The sequence below is a fragment of the Phaenicophaeus curvirostris genome, chromosome 5, assembly GCF_032191515.1.
Source record: "Phaenicophaeus curvirostris isolate KB17595 chromosome 5, BPBGC_Pcur_1.0, whole genome shotgun sequence".
Taxonomy (NCBI): Eukaryota; Metazoa; Chordata; class Aves; order Cuculiformes; family Cuculidae; genus Phaenicophaeus; species Phaenicophaeus curvirostris.
Window position 1 is genome coordinate 28,859,533 of NC_091396.1, and position 17,924 is coordinate 28,877,456.

At 44.9% G+C, this 17,924-nt stretch overlaps 1 protein-coding gene across 3 annotated transcripts in view; it reads left to right on the top strand.

Moving 5' to 3' along the window:
- AMBRA1 (autophagy and beclin 1 regulator 1) overlaps positions 1-17,924 on the top strand; it is a 139,306-nt gene that overhangs the window by 7,028 nt on the left and 114,354 nt on the right. For 2 of the 3 annotated variants that reach the window (XM_069858031.1, XM_069858032.1), the window contains exons 2-7: positions 6,719-6,974; positions 7,215-7,273; positions 7,998-8,181; positions 8,836-9,008; positions 9,781-9,847; positions 10,429-11,888. In XM_069858031.1, coding sequence (XP_069714132.1) covers positions 6,840-6,974; positions 7,215-7,273; positions 7,998-8,181; positions 8,836-9,008; positions 9,781-9,847; positions 10,429-11,888 — 2,078 coding nt within the window. In that variant the 5' untranslated portion in view covers positions 6,719-6,839. The remainder of the gene's footprint in view (positions 1-6,718; positions 6,975-7,214; positions 7,274-7,997; positions 8,182-8,835; positions 9,009-9,780; positions 9,848-10,428; positions 11,889-17,924) is intronic. The other variant, XM_069858033.1, reaches the window with a different exon arrangement.

The following is a 17,924-nucleotide window of genomic DNA, read 5'->3' on the forward strand; positions in this document are numbered from 1 at the left end:
CCTGTACCACTACTAAGTATTACCATTTTGGTTTTCTAGGGGTTGGGCATCTGTAAAATTGAGTTAGAAGCAAGCTTATATCTCTCAGAGATTGGTAATTCTTAAAGCTTCTTCAGGGACAGCTGGCACAGAGCAAGAAAGAAGGCTTGGGATTGGGCCGTGTAATGCTTGTTCCAAAATTGTAAACAGCCCAACGTGTTGTCCTGAAATGCCCTGAAGGGAGAAAACTGTTAAGGAAACAAAGCTGCCAATTGTAGAAAAAAAATCTGACTCTCTACTTTCAGAATTTCTGTGGTGTCCTGGACCACATCCAGGGCGTCAGCTGATCTTCCAGTTGTTGGACTCCACTTTGGTCATCCTGATTAAAATAACCCCAACAAGTAGAAGAAAACAGAGAAGTACCAGTTCCAGAGCTGTTCCTTGTTTGAGTGGTCAGCTGTTTATCAGTTGTCATGGTATGGGCATTTGTAATAGAAGCTACTACTGAATCAGTCTAGTGCTTGCCTGGACAGGTTTGATTGAGTGAGCTGCATGTGTTCCTTATGCTGAGGTCTGAGAAGCGTTTTTCAAACCCACTGCATTTCATTTAAACTTTGTTAGTCAGATGGCTACTGAGTGGCTGTGACTAGAGTTGACACTACCGTGGTTTATCTGCTAATGGTATTTAATAACATGCTGTCATTATTTAGTTTCTTATATTTCAGCAAAACGTTTTGAGTTGGTATCTTGACTAGTTTAGAGAAGGCACTGGCTCCTCTGAAACAAAACAAAACAAAACAAACCTCCAGAACCCAACAAAACACCTAGCAAACTAAAACTGAGCATGTGATCCAATAATAGGGTTAAAAGCCTCCTGCTAAAGTGAGTGAAGGTAGTGTCCGTATTTACACTGCATCTGTTTCTCCACTTGAAGGTTCTAATTTTCTTTGCTAGTCTGAAGTCTTGCTGAATGCGTCACCAGCTTATGGAGGGCAAGCTAATTCAGATAAAACTAGGTATTCAGGCTAATTCAGATAAAGGAGTAAACTTCCCCTTACTAGGCATGAATAAGTCTTGGCCCTCAAAGGAATCCAGGGTAAAACTGGAGTGCCAGCCCCACTCAAGAAGGACAAATTCAATGTTTTCTGAAGAGATCCCTGCTTTTAAAAATGTTGAGCGGGTACCATGCTGGAACCTTGAGTTTGTTTTGTTTTCTTTCAAATGGGAAAGAGAGATGAGACAGAAGAAGCTGAAAAAGGAGGGACAGTCCCTGAGGGAAAAACATCAAGTTCAAACACGGAAGAAGCGTGCATATGAAGTGTTTGTTATATCCAAATTAGTTCAAGAAATGTACACATCTGTAAAGATCTAGATAAGTTGTCTTAAGGTAGGTATTTTTTTTTTTGTATGGTGAAGATTTACTTGGCCTTTTGAGAAGGTGAATACAAGATACTTGCTATCTGCAGTTGAAGGTGTTATCTGTTTCTTTATTCTACAATATCTAAACTTGCTGGTAGCATAAATAAACATCAAGATGGTTGTTGAACCTCTGGATTTTGTTGTTGCTATTATACTTCAGGGAGCACTAGTCCAATATGACTGAAATCAGTACATCACCACACAGAAAGTGGGGGAGAACACACCTAGGGGTGCTAAGGGAGATAGGGGCACTCTGGAGCTAGCTACTCCAGTTACCAGGCAATTGGGAATGAACTCTGTTCCCTCTAAGAGGGCTGAAGGCTCGGCAGCTCAGCTGAAGTGCATTTACATCAATGCATGCAGCATGGGGAATAAGAAGGAAGAGCTGGAAGCTGTTGTAGGGCAAGGAGCCTATGATGTCGTTGTCATCATGGAAACGTGGTGGGATGACTCATATAACTGGAGTGCAGCTATGGTGGGGTACAAACTCGTCAGGTGGGATAGGAAGGGTAGGAGAGGAGGCGGGGTAGCCCTCTTTGTAAGGGAGGACTTGGACACCATTGAGATGAATTGTGGTGATGAGGTGATTGAGTGCCTGTGGGTTAAAATCAGACGAGCCCACCAGAAAGTAGATTTTGTGATGGGAGTCTGTTACAGACCACCCAGCCAAGGAGAAGCAGCTGATGAGCTCTTCTATAAACAGCTGGGGTTAATCTCTAGATTGATGCCTCTCATTCTTCTGGGAGACTTCAATCTTCCTGATATCTGCTGGAAGTACAATACAGCAGAAATGAAGCAGTCTAGGAGGTTCCTGGAGTGCGTGGAAGACAACTTCCTTGCACAGCTGGTGAATGAACCAACAAGGGAAGGTGCCCTCCTGGACCTGCTGTTTGTGAACAGAGAAGGCCTTGTGGGGGATGTGGCAGTAGGTGGATGCCTAGGACAAAGCAATCATGAGATGATAGGGTTTTCTGTTCTAGGTGAAGTAAAGAGGGTGGTTAGAAGGACAGTAGCATTAAATTTCCAGAGGGCAGACTTTGAGCTCTTCAGAAGGCTGGTTGGCAAAGTCTCATGGGAGACAGTACTTAAGGGCAAGGGAGCCCATGAAGGCTGGGAGCTCTTCAAAAAGGAAATCCTAGCAGCTCAGGAGAAAGCCATCCCCATGTTCCGGAACAAAAGCCGGCAGGGGAAAAATCCAGCTTGGTTGAACAGAGAGATCTTGAGTGATATCAAGAAGAAGAGAAATGTTTATGAGCTCTGGAAGAGGGGACAGGCCTCTTGGGTGGACTACAGGAGGGAAGTGAGATTGTGTAGAGAAAAAATCAGAAGGGCTAAGGCTCAACTGGAAATCAGATTGGTAAAGTCTGTGAAAGATAACAAAAAATCTTTCTATAAATATATAAATAATAAAAGGAGGACTAGGGAGACCATACAGTCCCTATTGGACACAGAAGGAACAACAGTGACAGGGGATGAGGAAAAGGCTGAGGTACTTAATGCCTTCTTTGCCTCAGTCTTTAATTGTAAAGAAAGTTGTTCTGTCTGTGTACAAACCCAGGAGCTAGAGGAGCAAAATGAGGCTCCCATGATCCAAGAGGAGGTGGTCAGAGCCTTGCTAGCCCTACTAGACACCCACAAGTCTATGGAGCTGGATGGGATTCATCCAAGGGTATTGAAGGAGCTGGCGGATGTGCTGGCCAAACCCCTTTCCATCATCTTCCAACAGTCCTGGAAGACTGGGGAGGTCCCACTGGACTGGAGGCTGGCTGATGTTGTGCCCATCTGCAAGAAGGGTCATAGGGAGGATCCAGGGAACTACAGGCCTGTCAGTCTGACCTCAGTGCCAGGGAAAGTCATGGAGCAGGTGATCTGGAGTGCTATCATGAAGCACATGCAAGAAAACCAGGTGATCAGGCCCAGTCAACACAGGTTCACAAAAGGCAGGTCTTGCCACACTAATCTGATTGCCTTCTATGACAAAGTGACTCAGCTGCTGGATGAGGGAAAGGCTGTGGATGTGGTCTTCCTGGACTTCAGTAAAGCCTTTGACACAGTTTCTCACAGCATTCTGCTTTGGAAACTGTCAGCCTCTGGCCTGGAGAGGCGCACACTCTCCTGGGTGGAAAACTGGTTGGATGGCCGGGCCCAGAGAGTGGTGGGAAATGGTGTGAAATCCAGCTGGAGGCCAGTGACAAGTGGGGTTCCCCAGGGCTCAGTGCTGGGTCCAGCCCTGTTCAATGTCTTTATCAATGACCTGGATGAAGGCATTGAGTGCACCCTTAGCAAGTTTGCGGATGATACTAAGCTGGGTGGAAGTGTTGATCTGCTGGAGGGTAGGGAGGCTCTGCAAAGGGATCTGAACAGGCTGGACTGCTGGGCTGAGTCCAATGGCATGACGTTTAACAAGGCCAGATGCCGGGTCCTGCACTTGGGGCACAACAACCCTATGCAGTGCTACAGGCTTGGGGAAGTCTGGCTGGAAAGGTGCCTGGAGGAGAGGGACCTGGGTGTGTTGGTTGACAGCCGACTGAACATGAGCCAGCAGTGTGCCCTGGTGGCCAAGAAGGCCAATGGCATCTTGGCTTGTATCAGAAATGGTGTGACCAGCAGGTCCAGGGAGGTTATTCTCCCTCTGTACTCGGCACTGGTGAAACTGCTCCTCGAATCCTGTGTTCACTTCTGGGCCCCTCACTACAAGAAGGATGTTGAGGCTCTGGAGTGAGTCCAGAGAAGAGCAACGAAGCTGGTGAAGGGGCTGGAGAACAGGCCTTATGAGGAGAGGCTGAGAGAGCTGGGGTTGTTTAGCCTGGAGAAGAGGAGGCTGAGGGGAGACCTCATTGCTCTCTGTAACTACCTAAATGGAGGTTGTAGAGAGGAGGTTGCTGGCCTCTTCTCCCAAGTGACAGGGAACAGGACGAGAGGGAATGGCCTCAAGCTTTGCCAGGGGAGGTTTAGTCTGAAGATTAGGAAAAAATTTTTCACGGAAAGGGTCATTGGGCACTGGCGCAGGCTGCCCAGGGAGGTGGTTGATTTATCTTCCCTGGAGGTGTTTAAGGGACGGGTGGATGGAGGTGCTAAGGGGCATGGTTTAGTGTTTGATAGGAACGGTTGGACTCGATGATCCTGTGGGTCTTTTCCAACCTGGTTATTCTATGATTCTATGAAATGTTCCCAAATTGCCAGAGCTTGTTCTTTCTCATCAGTAATTTGGTTATCCTCCTTTTAAGTTACGGGATCTCTTAAGTTATTTGGGTTGTTTGTCCTTTATAACTATTGAAACGGTATTCCAAAGCTTAGTGTTTGAGATGTCTTCAGACTTCCAGCTTATTTCAGCTGCAGATATCGTCTTCCAGTTGTGCCTCATTCATATGTTTATTCTTGGATTGCTGCAGTCCTTACTCCTTGAATATGCTCATATAGAATATTCAGCTACTGTTTTCTTATTTTTACTAGGTGGAACTAGACTTACAGTTTCCTCTTGTAAATTAGTTTTTTTATTGCCTGTATTGTTCTGAGCTGCCCTTCCCCTCCACACTGCTTCCCATCTGAATCCAGTCATTTCTGAACATGGGTGAGTGGTGCTGCGTGCAATATCCAGATGATGATTTATTAGCTTTCAATGAAAAAATATTTTTGGTTTAGTGATTTCTGTATTATACTGTTGGCTGTAGCCACTCCAATTATCCTTGTTCTAGCATTTTTAGGTCTGGGATTTTTTAATCTGTGCAGTTCCTTTTAAGAATCCACTTGCAGCATGATATCTTTTGTTTTTATGTTGCTTTCCAGTAAGGCTTTTATTTCGTAGAATAATTCCTACCTAATGTTTGGCTGTCTTTCACAGATTCTCAGAAGAAGTCTTATTTTACACTATGAAGTTTAGTTTCTCTAAAATAGATGATCCCCATGCTGTTCACGTTAAGCATCAGGAAATTTCCAGCTAGCTTGTATTTCTTCATGGTGAATTTCTTTTCTAGGAAGATGGATGCCTTTACTTCTTCACCACTTCAGTACCCTTTATTGTACTTCTGCAAATGAAAACCAGTCTGTTTTATTAGAACTCATTTTCCTGGCTTATCTCCTCAGACAGCTCCTCTCTGTAAGCAGCAGCTGTCTTAAATCATCTGCTCAGGAGTTTGGTTTGGTTTTTTTTTAGGGAGAATGGGAGGAAAGAAATGTTTTACTATTACAAGTTCTGTCATTGAGCCATTAACCTCTTCATGTGTACATGAACCTTTTTTCTTTGTTTCTTTTTTTTTTTTTTTTTAAGTTGCCACTTACTTCTCTGTTGAATATTGATGGTTTTGTTCAGTGTAGCATGAACTGAGGAAGATTTATCTTTAGATCTTTACTCTCTAAAGAGACCATGGTAGTATATGTGCTCTGCTGGCATCAATAAGTAATAGCATTGCAGCAGCATTTCTTGGTTTATGTGTTCTAAGAAACTTCTTGTTTTGAGAGCTTTTGATGGCAGACTCTTATGTATGAGACCATTGAGAAGCTGTCTAACTTGGTTCCTATTAGGGCTGCTGTATTTAGTTCTTTTGAAGAATGTACCTTTTTTTTCTAGAAAAGGGATATTAATGCTTTCCTTAGCAGCTCAAAGTGTATTAAAAGCATTAATCTTTGCCATTATGCATTACTTGGGTGAACTGTTGCTCTAAGAGCAGTGTAGATGGAAAGATGATGTGCAGACAGGTGGAACAAATCATTGTGATGGAGTTGGCCAAAATGCTGCTGCACTGTCAGATTTTGGTCCATACGTGGTTGTTTTCATACATTGTAAACTGTTGTGATAGAGTTGGAAGTAATTTGGACTTGAGGTCTAGGAATCATCATATCTTTGCAGTGATAATAATTACTATTACTGAAATTTGAATAGTTCTCTGGAGACTTTTCTCTGCCATTGCCATTTTTTAACACTGTTCCTCTAGCTATCAGTCAGCCTTCCCAGATGGAACCTAAATATTCAAGGTGTAAAAACTATCTCTTCATAAATCTTTTTTTTTTTTCTTTATTACATGCAGCAAGTGACTGAGGGATGGGAAAGAGTTTAAAGACCAATTTTTTATTCTCTTTAGATGTGGTATGGCTAGGGAATGTATACATTGAAAAGGCTGGATGCTTTCAAAAACCTTTCAAGTAATCTTTGGCTGTAGAAATGTCAGAATTGGGCCTCAATAATGGAAGATTATAGCAAAAGCTGCAGGAGAGGATAGATTTTTTTTTGTCTTAAATCTTGTCTTTTGGTATTTAAAGCTCTTATTACATCCAGGTGATCAAGGTAAAAGCTGCCTTCCTTATCGTTCTCTTCTTCTTCTAGGTTTCCATGAAGATAAACAATTGAAATGTGGATAGCCGAGTTGTAGCTTGGTGGTGGTTGTCATCTGAAACCTGCTAGTGCCTCCTTCCAGTAGTTTGTATCGCATTGGCTGCTGAGAACCATGAAGGTTGTACCAGAGAAGAATGCTGTCCGCATCCTGTGGGGTAGGGAACGGGGTACCCAAGCCTTGGGTGCTCAACGGCTCCTGCAAGAACTGGTGGAGGATAAAACCCGATGGATGAAATGGGAAGGCAAGGTAAGGTTGTGGGACAGAGATGCATAGCTTGACCTTGGAGCGAGGGTAGGGAGGCAGGGATTTGAGATAAATGATTTTGTGATTGTGCATTTGGTGTGCTCTTTGGCTCTGTTTGGTTTCTGCAGTGATGTTATACTAGATATGTTCATGCAGCGGGTTCCCCTTGTTGTCTGTGTGGCTTACGGTTAAAGTATAATCATATGACACTTGCAACACTTCCTGCTTTGTTGGCTTTTTCAGAAAGTTGACTTACCAGACAGTCCACGCTCCACCTTCTTGCTGGCGTTTAGTCCAGACAGGTAATTAACTCCTAGTTCGTTCCCTGTTTCAGCAGTCTCCTTACACTTAAAAAAGTGATGGAGGCCTGTGCCCATTGAGTTGTTCAGTCCTGAATAGCTGAGTGAAACTTCTGGCTCCTGATGTGCATGGATGGAACATGCTCACCTTCCGGTTCTCACAGGTTCAAGCATAGTTGGTGTTCAATTTTTCAGGTACCAAAGCGATGCGTAGTTCTAAGGAAAAAAGATCTGTGTGGCCACCGTGGGATTTCATAAGAAACTTGAGGGAGTAAAGGGTGTTTTAGCCCAACATGCCAAGTGATGTGGCATACCCATTGGGATATCTAGGACTACAGAACAGGGCAGAATGATGTGTTTACTTGAAACAGAAACAGAGGTGGGATCTCTCTTAGGGTCACTTGATTTGACCATGGTTGAGATGTTATGGAGAATTGGGAATATTTATTTGGCCCAAACTGTGACTCAGGAGTTCCTTCTGAGCTGCATGTTCACTCTTGACTTTCAAGGTCAAGTTTGTGCTTGCGGATCAGAGGACCCTGAAATCTGGCCACAGGAAGGTTTGTAGCTGCTGGTTAAACAGTAGTGTCTTACTCTTTGGGAGTGCGGCTCTATGTGGGAGAGCTGCTGGGTTAGGTGTGCACAGACCCTGTTGAGATGAAGCTCATGGTCTGCTTTTGCCAGACTCTTCTCATGCTAATGTTTGTCCTACCTTCTGCATTCCCAGGACATTAATGGCTTCCACACATGTGAACCACAACATCTACATCACAGAGGTGAAAACGGGCAAGTGTGTTCATTCCTTGGTTGGACATCGCCGCACTCCCTGGTGTGTCACTTTCCATCCCACCATCCCAGGCCTCATTGCTTCAGGATGCCTGGATGGGGAGGTTAGAATTTGGGATTTACATGTAAGTTCTTCCTGAAACATGTGCCTTTGGTATTTGGTGGGTGGTGACCTTTTTTGTCTGAGTTTTTCCCAAATATTGCCTGGTAAGGGACCTGTTTGGAAGCTTTGCTGGGACCTGTCTCTAAAAGCGTAGAACAGATTGTAGTGATCCTCCTCTATTTAGAGAGGAGGCGATAGATCTTCGTTCAGTCTCGCCAGGTAGGTCATGGTCCTTTTGCCTTGCCTGTTTGGTTGGTAAGAGTGGTACAGATAATGCTGGAGAACTTTCTGCCAGGTGCATGCTTAGCTTATATGAAAGTTGTGTCATTTTTCATTCCACTGAGCACTTCTGAGCTCTTCATTAGAGAAGCTACTGCTCTGCCATTTCTACCTAATCTGGTGACTGGCACAGAAACAAAACATGTGTATTTACCTGGTCACTTTGAAATGTGCTTGAGACACACTTTACCTACAAAAATACATCTACGGTCATAGTTGGAGGTAGTTTTATGTTCAAGGCATTACACACGACCTCCTATGAGAACAGCTGTTGTTGCCAAGAAAGCATGTCACTTCTATGCTCTAGGCAGAGTCTTGGAGGGATGGCACATACCTGGAAACCTAGTCATCTCACACTATGTGGTAAACTGCTTGTGATTCTTGATTCCTCACTCAGGGTGGAAGTGAGAGCTGGTTCACAGATAGCAACAATGCCATTGCGTCACTTGCTTTTCATCCTACGGCTCAGCTCTTGCTAATTGCAACTGCCAATGAGATACATTTCTGGGACTGGAGTCGTCGGGAGCCTTTTGCAGTGGTGAAAACAGCCAGTGAAATGGAGCGGGTCAGGTGAGTTCTTGCTTCTGAGGGAAGAGAACCCTTGTATGTGAAAAATGGTCAGATTTAGGGAATGTGGGGGTTCCTCTGTATACCCTCTGCACTGACGCAGTAGAGGGAAGCATTGCTTGCAGCTTCTTGATCCAGCTGGTAGAAAAGTAGTTCTGTGCATAGGAAAGAAACTGATAGGAAGTAATAGATCAGCCTGGTTGTTCATGTTTGTAATCTGACGTGTGCCCAATAAATACCCAGAATCTACTTCATGTTCATTTGTAGGGGCGTAGTAATTAAACTTCTCATCCATAAGGGTGAGAAAACCCAGAAATTGCTGGAAAGAATGCTGAGCTGTTAGTTGGTTGCAGTTATAGAGGTAAACTGCATTGCTGGAAACTTGATGCATTCTTTTGAGCAATTTAAAATAAGACAGTGATGTAACGTTCAAGGGAAGTTAATCTCTCCCTTTGTACCAAATTCCAGTTTGTCATGTGTGTATATATGTTCCTTAAAGGTTTCTGGCTGTTTCAGTTGATACAGCAGTACTTACTTCCCAGTAACTTTATAGTATTACTGTGGTCTACAAAATACTGCAGTCTTCAGCTAGATAAGTTTATTTCTTCTTAAGGCATAAACTTTTGAATGTCCTTCAGAAGATGATAATGGTAACGTAGTAACATTCTCATTGCAAGTATTTCATGTGAGATTTTCCTCCCTACTGTGTCTAGCTTCCTGTGTCCATGTGGAATGTGAACTGATGATTGATAGTCTGGTTCTGCTTTTGTTCTAGGCTGGTACGGTTTGATCCCTTGGGACACTACTTGCTCACGGCAATTGTTAACCCTTCTAACCAGCAGGTAAGGGGAATGTCAGTGCCTGTGTTGACTGACAAATTACAAAATGTTCCATGTACATTGACCCCAGTCTGTTCCTAAGCAGCCTCTGTGCTTTTCTGAAAACCTGAAGTCTTCCTAAGCTGAATTCTGTCTTGCCTTAATTGGTCACATGAATGTTCTTGTGTTATGCGTAGAGCTCTTAGAGCTCTGTAAAGCATGTTTGTTTTGCCTTCACTGTCTCATTAGTGGTGCAAAATGTCCCAGTGGCCCTGCTCTTTCAGTTCTGTTGTGACATTCAGCTGGATTTGAAGCAACAGGAGGTATTAACAATGCTCCCCATGGCTGCTGACCCTCAGAGAATGACAGTTCTGTTGGTATGAACAGTGTATTGTCAAAGCTCACTGATCTGTAGGGAGAGGTTTGCTGTATCCATAAAATGAAGTTTGAAATAAAGAGTCAGCTGGTTTTCTGCAAGTCAAGGCCTCTAAGGACGGATGTATCTCATCCTTTCATCTCTCTGGGGTGGCAGAGGACTTTCTGTTTATTTGGAGGTATAGAAGTTTGCTCTGAGGTGACTGAACTTCAGTTGTTTCCTTCTGCAGAGTGACGAGGAAGTGGAAATCTCTGTGGACAGCACAGAGATGCCTCATTATCGCCAGCGCGCTATCCTTCCATCTCAGCCTGTGAGGCGCACACCCCTCCTCCACAACTTCCTGCATATGTTGTCCTCCCGCTCCTCTGGCATACAGGTGGGAGAGCAAAACAGTGTTCAAGACTCTGCTACCTCATCCCCTCCACCGCCTCCACCACCACCACCTCTGCCTCCAGCCAGTGAGAACACAAGGGCATCTGTCTATAACAGGCTCCGGGAGCGTGTCAGCTATCCCACAGCAGAGTGTTGCCAGCACCTGGGGATGTTGTGCCTTTGCAGCCGATGCTCTAGTGCAAGACTTCCTTCTTCTCTCTTCCCACATCAGGAAAACGCACCCTCCACATCTTCTGGGGCCACTGGCACTTCCTTCTCCTCTGTGCAGACAGAGCCTTATCAACCCCCAGAGCAGGCATCCGTAGCGCAGGAGGAGCAGGGGATACTTAACAGACCCTCTGCTTTCAGCACAGTTCAGAGCAGCACTGCTGGCAGCACCCTGCGCCACCTTAGCCTGGGCCCCACACGGCGGTCCCTCAGTGGGCCCTTGGCAGGCCACCAGTCCCGGTACCAGCAGTCTGCGAGAGAGATGGCTTCAGGCTTAGGTGGGTCTGACTGGTCCAGGACAGTGCTGAACATGAGCTCTCGGTCAGAGCTGGAAGCCATGCCTCCCCCTAGGACCAGTGCCTCCTCTGTGAGCTTGCTGTCGGTGCTGCGGCAGCAGGAGGGAGGTTCCCAGGCATCTGTCTATACCTCTGCAACAGAAGGGAGGGGCTTTCTGGCCCCAGGGGCTGAGGCGGACAGTAGTAGTAGCGCTGGCCCGAGCAATCCAGCCAGCATCCGTAATGACCTCCAGTGTGATTTGAGGCGATTCTTCCTGGAATATGACCGGCTTCAGGAGTTAGATCAGGGCATGGGTGGGGAGCCCAGCCAGTCGCAACAGGCTCAAGAAATGCTCAACAACAACATTGAGCCTGATCGGCCTGGTCCCTCCCATCAGCAGACCCCACACAGCAGTGAAAACAATTCCAATTTATCCCGGGGTCACCTGAACCGCTGTCGCGCTTGTCATAACCTGCTGACCTTTAACAATGACACGCTGCGCTGGGAAAGAAGCACGCCTAGCTACACACCAGGGCAGGTCCAAAGCACATTTGAGGGTGTGCCTCCAAATACCAGCCAGGTGCAGCCTGCAGAGAGAACCGAGGGCAGAGCTCCTGCCTCTAGCAGGCTGCAGCTGGGCAGCTCTTCCACTCCGCAGGAGGAGAGGACCGTGGGAGTGGTCTTTAACCAGGAGACGGGACACTGGGAAAGAGTTTACAGCCAGTCGGCTTCAAGCAGACCTGGGAATGTATCACAGGAGGCCTTAAACCAGGAAATGCCTGAGGAAAGCTCAGAGGAGGATTCACTCAGGAGGTAAGATATATGCTTGGTCTTCCTCCTCTATTTTTTTTTCTTCAACCTTTCCCATCTAGTCTGAGTTTTTCAGTATTTTCAGAGTTAAAACCTTTTTCTCATGTGCAGTTTATGTAGATAAAAATAGAATGTCTGTTCTAGCTGCCATTGTCGTGCTGCAGGTTGTAAGGACAACCATCAGACCACTCAATGGGAAAGGAGGAATGGTGGAACAGACTGAAAGATGGGCTCTGGCAGCAGATCTTTGTGGTGAACCATGCTCTTGGTGTTTCCCAGACAGTGCAGAAGGGTGGGAATGCAGGATGTGCTGTGCTGTCTTTTGCCTGTGAGTCATAAGTTTTGGAAGTGGCTCTCATTGACCCAAAGCTAGGCTGGGCTAGTTGGGGGTACACTGATCACTGAAAATTTTAGGCTCTGCTATATTCTTTTTTTAAGAAAGTGATTCTTTCCTGGAAGAATATATATATATAATTTTATATATATGTATATATATACACACATACTTCAGATGTGTTACAGGAAACAGAATAAGTCAAATCGAACTCGTACCAGGAAGGACCTGTGCTTTGTGTGAAAGTGTCTCTACTTGCTTGTATGGACATTCGGCTACATTGGTACTTTGGATAGGGCTTCCCTTCTGGGTTTCAGTTTGCCATCCTCTCTGTCAAGTGGTTTATGCGCTTGTCAGAGGGAAGGTTCAATCCTGCTGTTTCTTGGAAGTGGATGCTTTGTGCTTCAGGAAAGCAGAGTTCCTGGGCTGGATGCAGATGTAGCTGGCGAGGCTTTGTACACTGTAGTGCCTGAGGAAGGGAAATTCTTTCATTCTTCCTGCAGATAAGCTGATTATACTCAGACTGGAACAGTGGCTGCCTGCCTTGTTGCTGTAGTTGCATAGCAAGTAAGTGGTGGTGGTCCAGAAATTATTCATCTGCTTCTAAATCCTTGCCCCGGTTTTGTTTTTTTATATCCTGCCATAGTGACAGCTCCAAGCTGATTACATGGTAACTACTTCTTTCTTGGGCGTGGACTTACCTGCCATTACTTTAAATCGAATATCCTCTAGTCCCCTCTTACAGGGTAGAGAGGTGAGAAGGAGCTGACAGATTTAGCTTTTAAATGGCCCTTGAGTAAGTCTTGCATTATTTTGAAACAGCTGTACGTGCTCATATCTCTGCTCTGTAGCTTGTTTTCAGGGCTGAGTCAGTGTAGTGCCAGAAATAACAAGGGCAAATAACCTTTTTATTGATCAGGTAGTTGGCACGTATTTGGGCAATGAGGTGTGGTGGGAACAGTAAAAGTGATATTTTCTGTGAGAATTGTATAATTTAAAAATGCCCTGATGCTCCACCATGATGCGCAGGAGGTGAATGGGTAACTGCCTGACAGCTGAGATCCTGTGACTAAATGTCTGGGTGACTTTGCCTGTTGCCCATGGTGGTTGCTGCTGCCTAGTCAGTGGCTGTAGCGTCTCTGCAGGGTTAGTTGCCTCCCTCGTCACCTGTGCAAACAGGTGCTTTTTGCTGAGATAATTACTTGGAGTGTGTAGTTCAATGCACAAGCTGAATTCCAGAGGAACTCCTATAAGATGAAAGAGTTGAAACCCTTTTGACAGAGATTGCAGAGAAGCTCAAAGTGCCTCTTGTTTTCTCAGTCTCCTCCTTCTGTTATCAGGCCTTTCTCAAGAAGGGGTATGGCAAGGGGCTTCTGCTTCACTTTTTAACTGAAGTTAAGGTAATTGTAGAGTAGTGAGGGAAGGAAGCTGGAAGCAGTAAGCAGTCTGTTACTAGGTGCTCATAGCAACTTGCTTGAAGTAAAACTTCGATCTCCTTTCCTGTTAAACACGTTGGGTGGACTTGTGGAAGTCTCTATTAAATCTTTCCCTTTAAAAGAAACCCTGCGTATGGGACAGCTATATCCTGCAGGTGTGCTCCCACAGCGGGAGGTTCTGGAACCACACTTGCACAGCAGAGTACAAAATGTCTGTTAACTTTTACAGCTGCAGAAGCATGCGAAGATGTTCACTAAGGTTTGTGAGATGTAAGCTGTGTAATGGTCAAAGTGCTGGGGAAATAGGGGAGGGAAAGTAACCCTTCATGGCTAGGGGTACAGATGCTAACTGCAAACACACTTTCAGTCGATGTAATTTTGTGTCTATGGACCTTAGGTTAATTCTTAGCACTAGGGGGCATTTGTGTATTTGCTTCTAATCTCTTTTATATGCAGTTCTTCTCTGTCTCTCCATTAGATGTCCTCATTGGGCAATTGAGCTCTGTATTCCAAAGCCTGCTGAAAAACTTAAGATAAAAATTGCACCTGGAAACTCTGTGTGTGTATTCATTTTCTCTGTCTATGGGCAGGATTCATTCCTTGACCTGTTTTGCCTGGCTGAGAAGTAGCTTGCTGGGAACGCATTGCCATAGAAGATCAATTAAGTTAACAGGTAGTTTAATGAGGGCTGTTCTTTGAATTCTGTTGATACAGCTATGTCAGCTGGGTAGGGAGAGACTTCTGCAATTAATTCTGGGCTAATTAATGCCTTAATGATTAGTCCAAGATAATAAGCATGTAATGAAGCTATTCCTGACTAACTGCTCTGGCACCTCTGTTTCTAGGAATGTGTCACTGAGAGCCTTAGCAGTAAAGCAGCCCTGTTGCCTTCAGCTTGGCCTGAACGCAGCACAGGTGCTGAGCTGTGTGCTTCTTAAAGCACTGTCAGTGAGGTATGAAACTGGGAGAATGTTTGTAGAATCACAGAGTGGAATCATTAAGATTGGAAAAGACCTCTAAGATATCAAGTCCTACCATCAGCCCAACGCCACTGTGCCTACTAAGCCATGTCACAAACTGCTATGTCTACAGGTTTTTTAACACCTCCAGGGATGTTGATTCCACCACTTCCCTGGACAGCCTATTCCAGTGCTTCACCACTCTTTCAGTGAGAAGTTTTCCCTGTTAGCCAATCTAAACCTCTGCTGGCACAACTTGAGGCCATTTCCTTTGTCCCGTCACTAGTTACTTAAGAGAAGAGATCAGCACTTGCCTCTCTACAACCTCCTTTCAGGTGGTTGCAGGCAGCGATAACATATCCCTCAACCTCCTCTTCCCCAGACCAAACAACCCCAGTTCCCTCAGTGAGTCTTCAAGACTTGTCCTCCAGCCCCTTCACCAGCTTCATTAACCTTCTCTGGATGTGCTCCAGCACCTCAGTGTCCTTGTGTTGTGGGGCCTAAAACTGAATGTAGTATTTGAGCTGTGGCCTCACCAGCTCTGAGTACAGGGCCACGATCATTTCTGTATTCCTGCTGGCCATGCTATTTCTGATACAAGCCAGGTTGTTGTTGCCCTTCTTGGCTACCTGGGCAGGCACACTGCTGGCTCATGTTCAACTGGCTGTCGATCAACACCTCCGGGTCCTTTTCCACCAGGAAGCTCTCCAGCCACTCTTCCTCAAGCCTGTAGCACTGCATGGGGGTTTTGTGTCTCAAGTGCAGGACCCAGCACTTGGCTTTGTTAAACCTCATACAATTTATTTCCGCCCGTTGAGCTAGCCTCCCCAGATCCCTCTGCAGAGCCTTCCTACCCTCAGGCAGGTAGTCTTCCTTAATCAGAAGCTGGTGAGACTGTGCTTCAACCTTTCTGAGGTTCTCCAGCCTGATCTCATTAACTCAAATACAGGGTTTTTTCCCCCTCTGGATCTGTCTTTGTCTCACTTCTAACATCAAAGTGACAAGAGCCTTAAAAATCCCTGACATTGCCATGTAAAATGTGCTCCACAACATTGGTGATAGAAGCCATTGGCAAGATCTGGATAATTGAGCAAAAGATGATAGCTAGTTGAATTCATCTCTATCTTCCTGTTAATTAAAAAATGGGTTAAGGAGGCATTGTGTTAATACTGTAATCGAAGTCAGGGAAAAGATCCTCTAGGTACTTTAAGCCATTGTTGCTGTGTGGACCAATTCAGGTTGATAACGAAAAGTTGAACAGGGAATGAAAGAGGATTCTTTTAGTCAGCTTCTTGTTTGAGAGAAGCTAGTCCCACCTTCATAGGAAAATGACACCTTAGAAGTCCTAGCAGTGGTCTCCATTGAAATATATTTCGCCATATCAGTTAATGACAGGTACAGTGCAACACTGCGTAACAAAACTAGTCCAGATCTTCAAGTGCCACCTCTTTGACTATTTTCGTATGACACGAGTGATAGCTGCAGAACTTAAGTGCTATTTCACAAAAACAAAATCCTCTTGTTTTAAATCTAGTGTTGTTTCTGGGTTCTGGCATGGCACCCTTCTTGAAAGGCTGCAGGGGAGCAAGGACTACCATGTGTGTCCCTGTTGACATATTTCATACCTTACCCTGTGAAACAATCCCTAGAAAGGGGGGAAAGAAAAATACACAACGGGAAACTTGTCCTCTATGCATTCAAGATTTAGCTGCTTGCAATATACTAAGGGGTCAGTTCTGGTATTGTTTACCTGTCTGTTTTGACTAGATATGCGAATTAATTACTGCGAATGAAAGATGAGCCCTGACCTGTAGGCAGACAAGTCTGCATGAAACCTGTGTTTCATGAGGAAACCCTTACTATGTTTATTCTTCTTTTAAGAAGCTTTGTCTGGCAATCATGTTAAACTTCTCTAACCACTCCATTGTACTCATTTCAGAGGTCAAATTCTGTAGGCTGTGTTATGAAGAACTTCTGTGCCCTCTGTCTTATGAATCCATATTTTTTCACCTTGTCTCACTTATTTAGCTTGGAAGACAAGATAGGCTATTGAAGTTGTCTGAAAATCTGAGAAGTCTTGAACTGTCCTGGACAATTGTTTTTCTATGGACACAGGTAGGAAGGAGTGTATGTGAGGTGGAGGAGTTTGTATTGTCTGGAGGCACTATATGGACTCCTTGAGTCCCCCCCATTGTTGCAAAGTCCCCAGTGCTGTGCAAATTGACCTGTTGAGCTGCCCAGCTGACAAAAGGCATTGCTTTTTGATCAGTTTTAGTTCGTTGGATGCAGCGTGCACAAGTGACATGTGCAGACCAGCTTCTCTGGAACTATGTAACAGGATCCAGGGTGAAATTTGGCTTTCATTTTGCCAACTCTTGTCTGAAGATCAAGGTTCCTCCTGCCTGCATTTTTGCTACATGATATGAACCCAGTTATCTTGCCTGAGCTAAGATTGTGTGATACAAAGCAATCTGGAATTTCTTGCCTAGGTGAGATGAGAAAGCAACAAGATTATGAATGGAATCCAGTCATCAGTGCTGTACGTTGCGAGTAAGTTTGGTTGTGTTGCCTGTCCCTTAGAAAGTTATAGGTGTGCTACCTGTGGTTTCATTTGTTAGCCAAACGCAAACCCCTTTGCCCTGCTCTTTCAGGGATGTCAGGGCCTGAAGGTGCAGCAGCATGGAAGTGGTGGTAATGTTTTCACTTGCCTGTACGATATGAGTGACTCCAACTCATATTGTGTCTCTTAAGTCATCAAGACTTTTCCGGCAGCCTATAGATCCCTGTACATACAACAAATATAGAAAGAAACCCTTAGGCTGTTCCCCTTTGAGTTTCTCAGAATTTATTTCATTTCCATACTGCTTTGCTGCCACAAGGGGGTAATGTTGCTTCTGCTCCTTTCTTTTCCCTGTCCTCGCAGGACCAGAAAGTTTCTGAGTTTTTGCATAAAGAAAACAAGGTAGATTGAGAACCTCCCCAAGTCCTAAATTGCAGCTTACCTCCTTAGTTACCATACATTTGCAAGTTCTTCAGTGTTTGGGGAAAGGTATAAAAAGGGATCCTGAGGGGAAATGGCTCTGATAGGGATTGCAGACGAGGGAGCAGCTTATCCTCTGTCTTTTGTAAGGGTTTGAAAGGGACAGATGTAGATCTGAGGTGAAGCAGGTGTTTTTGTCTTTCTGACATGCAAATGCCCATGAGTTAGAGCTGTAAAAGACCAACTTTGCAGAATCCCTCTCGATTTCAGCCGAGCCTGAAGCAGACCTTTCTTTGCTGTCTTGTCAGAGGTTTTATTTGCATTTAAATG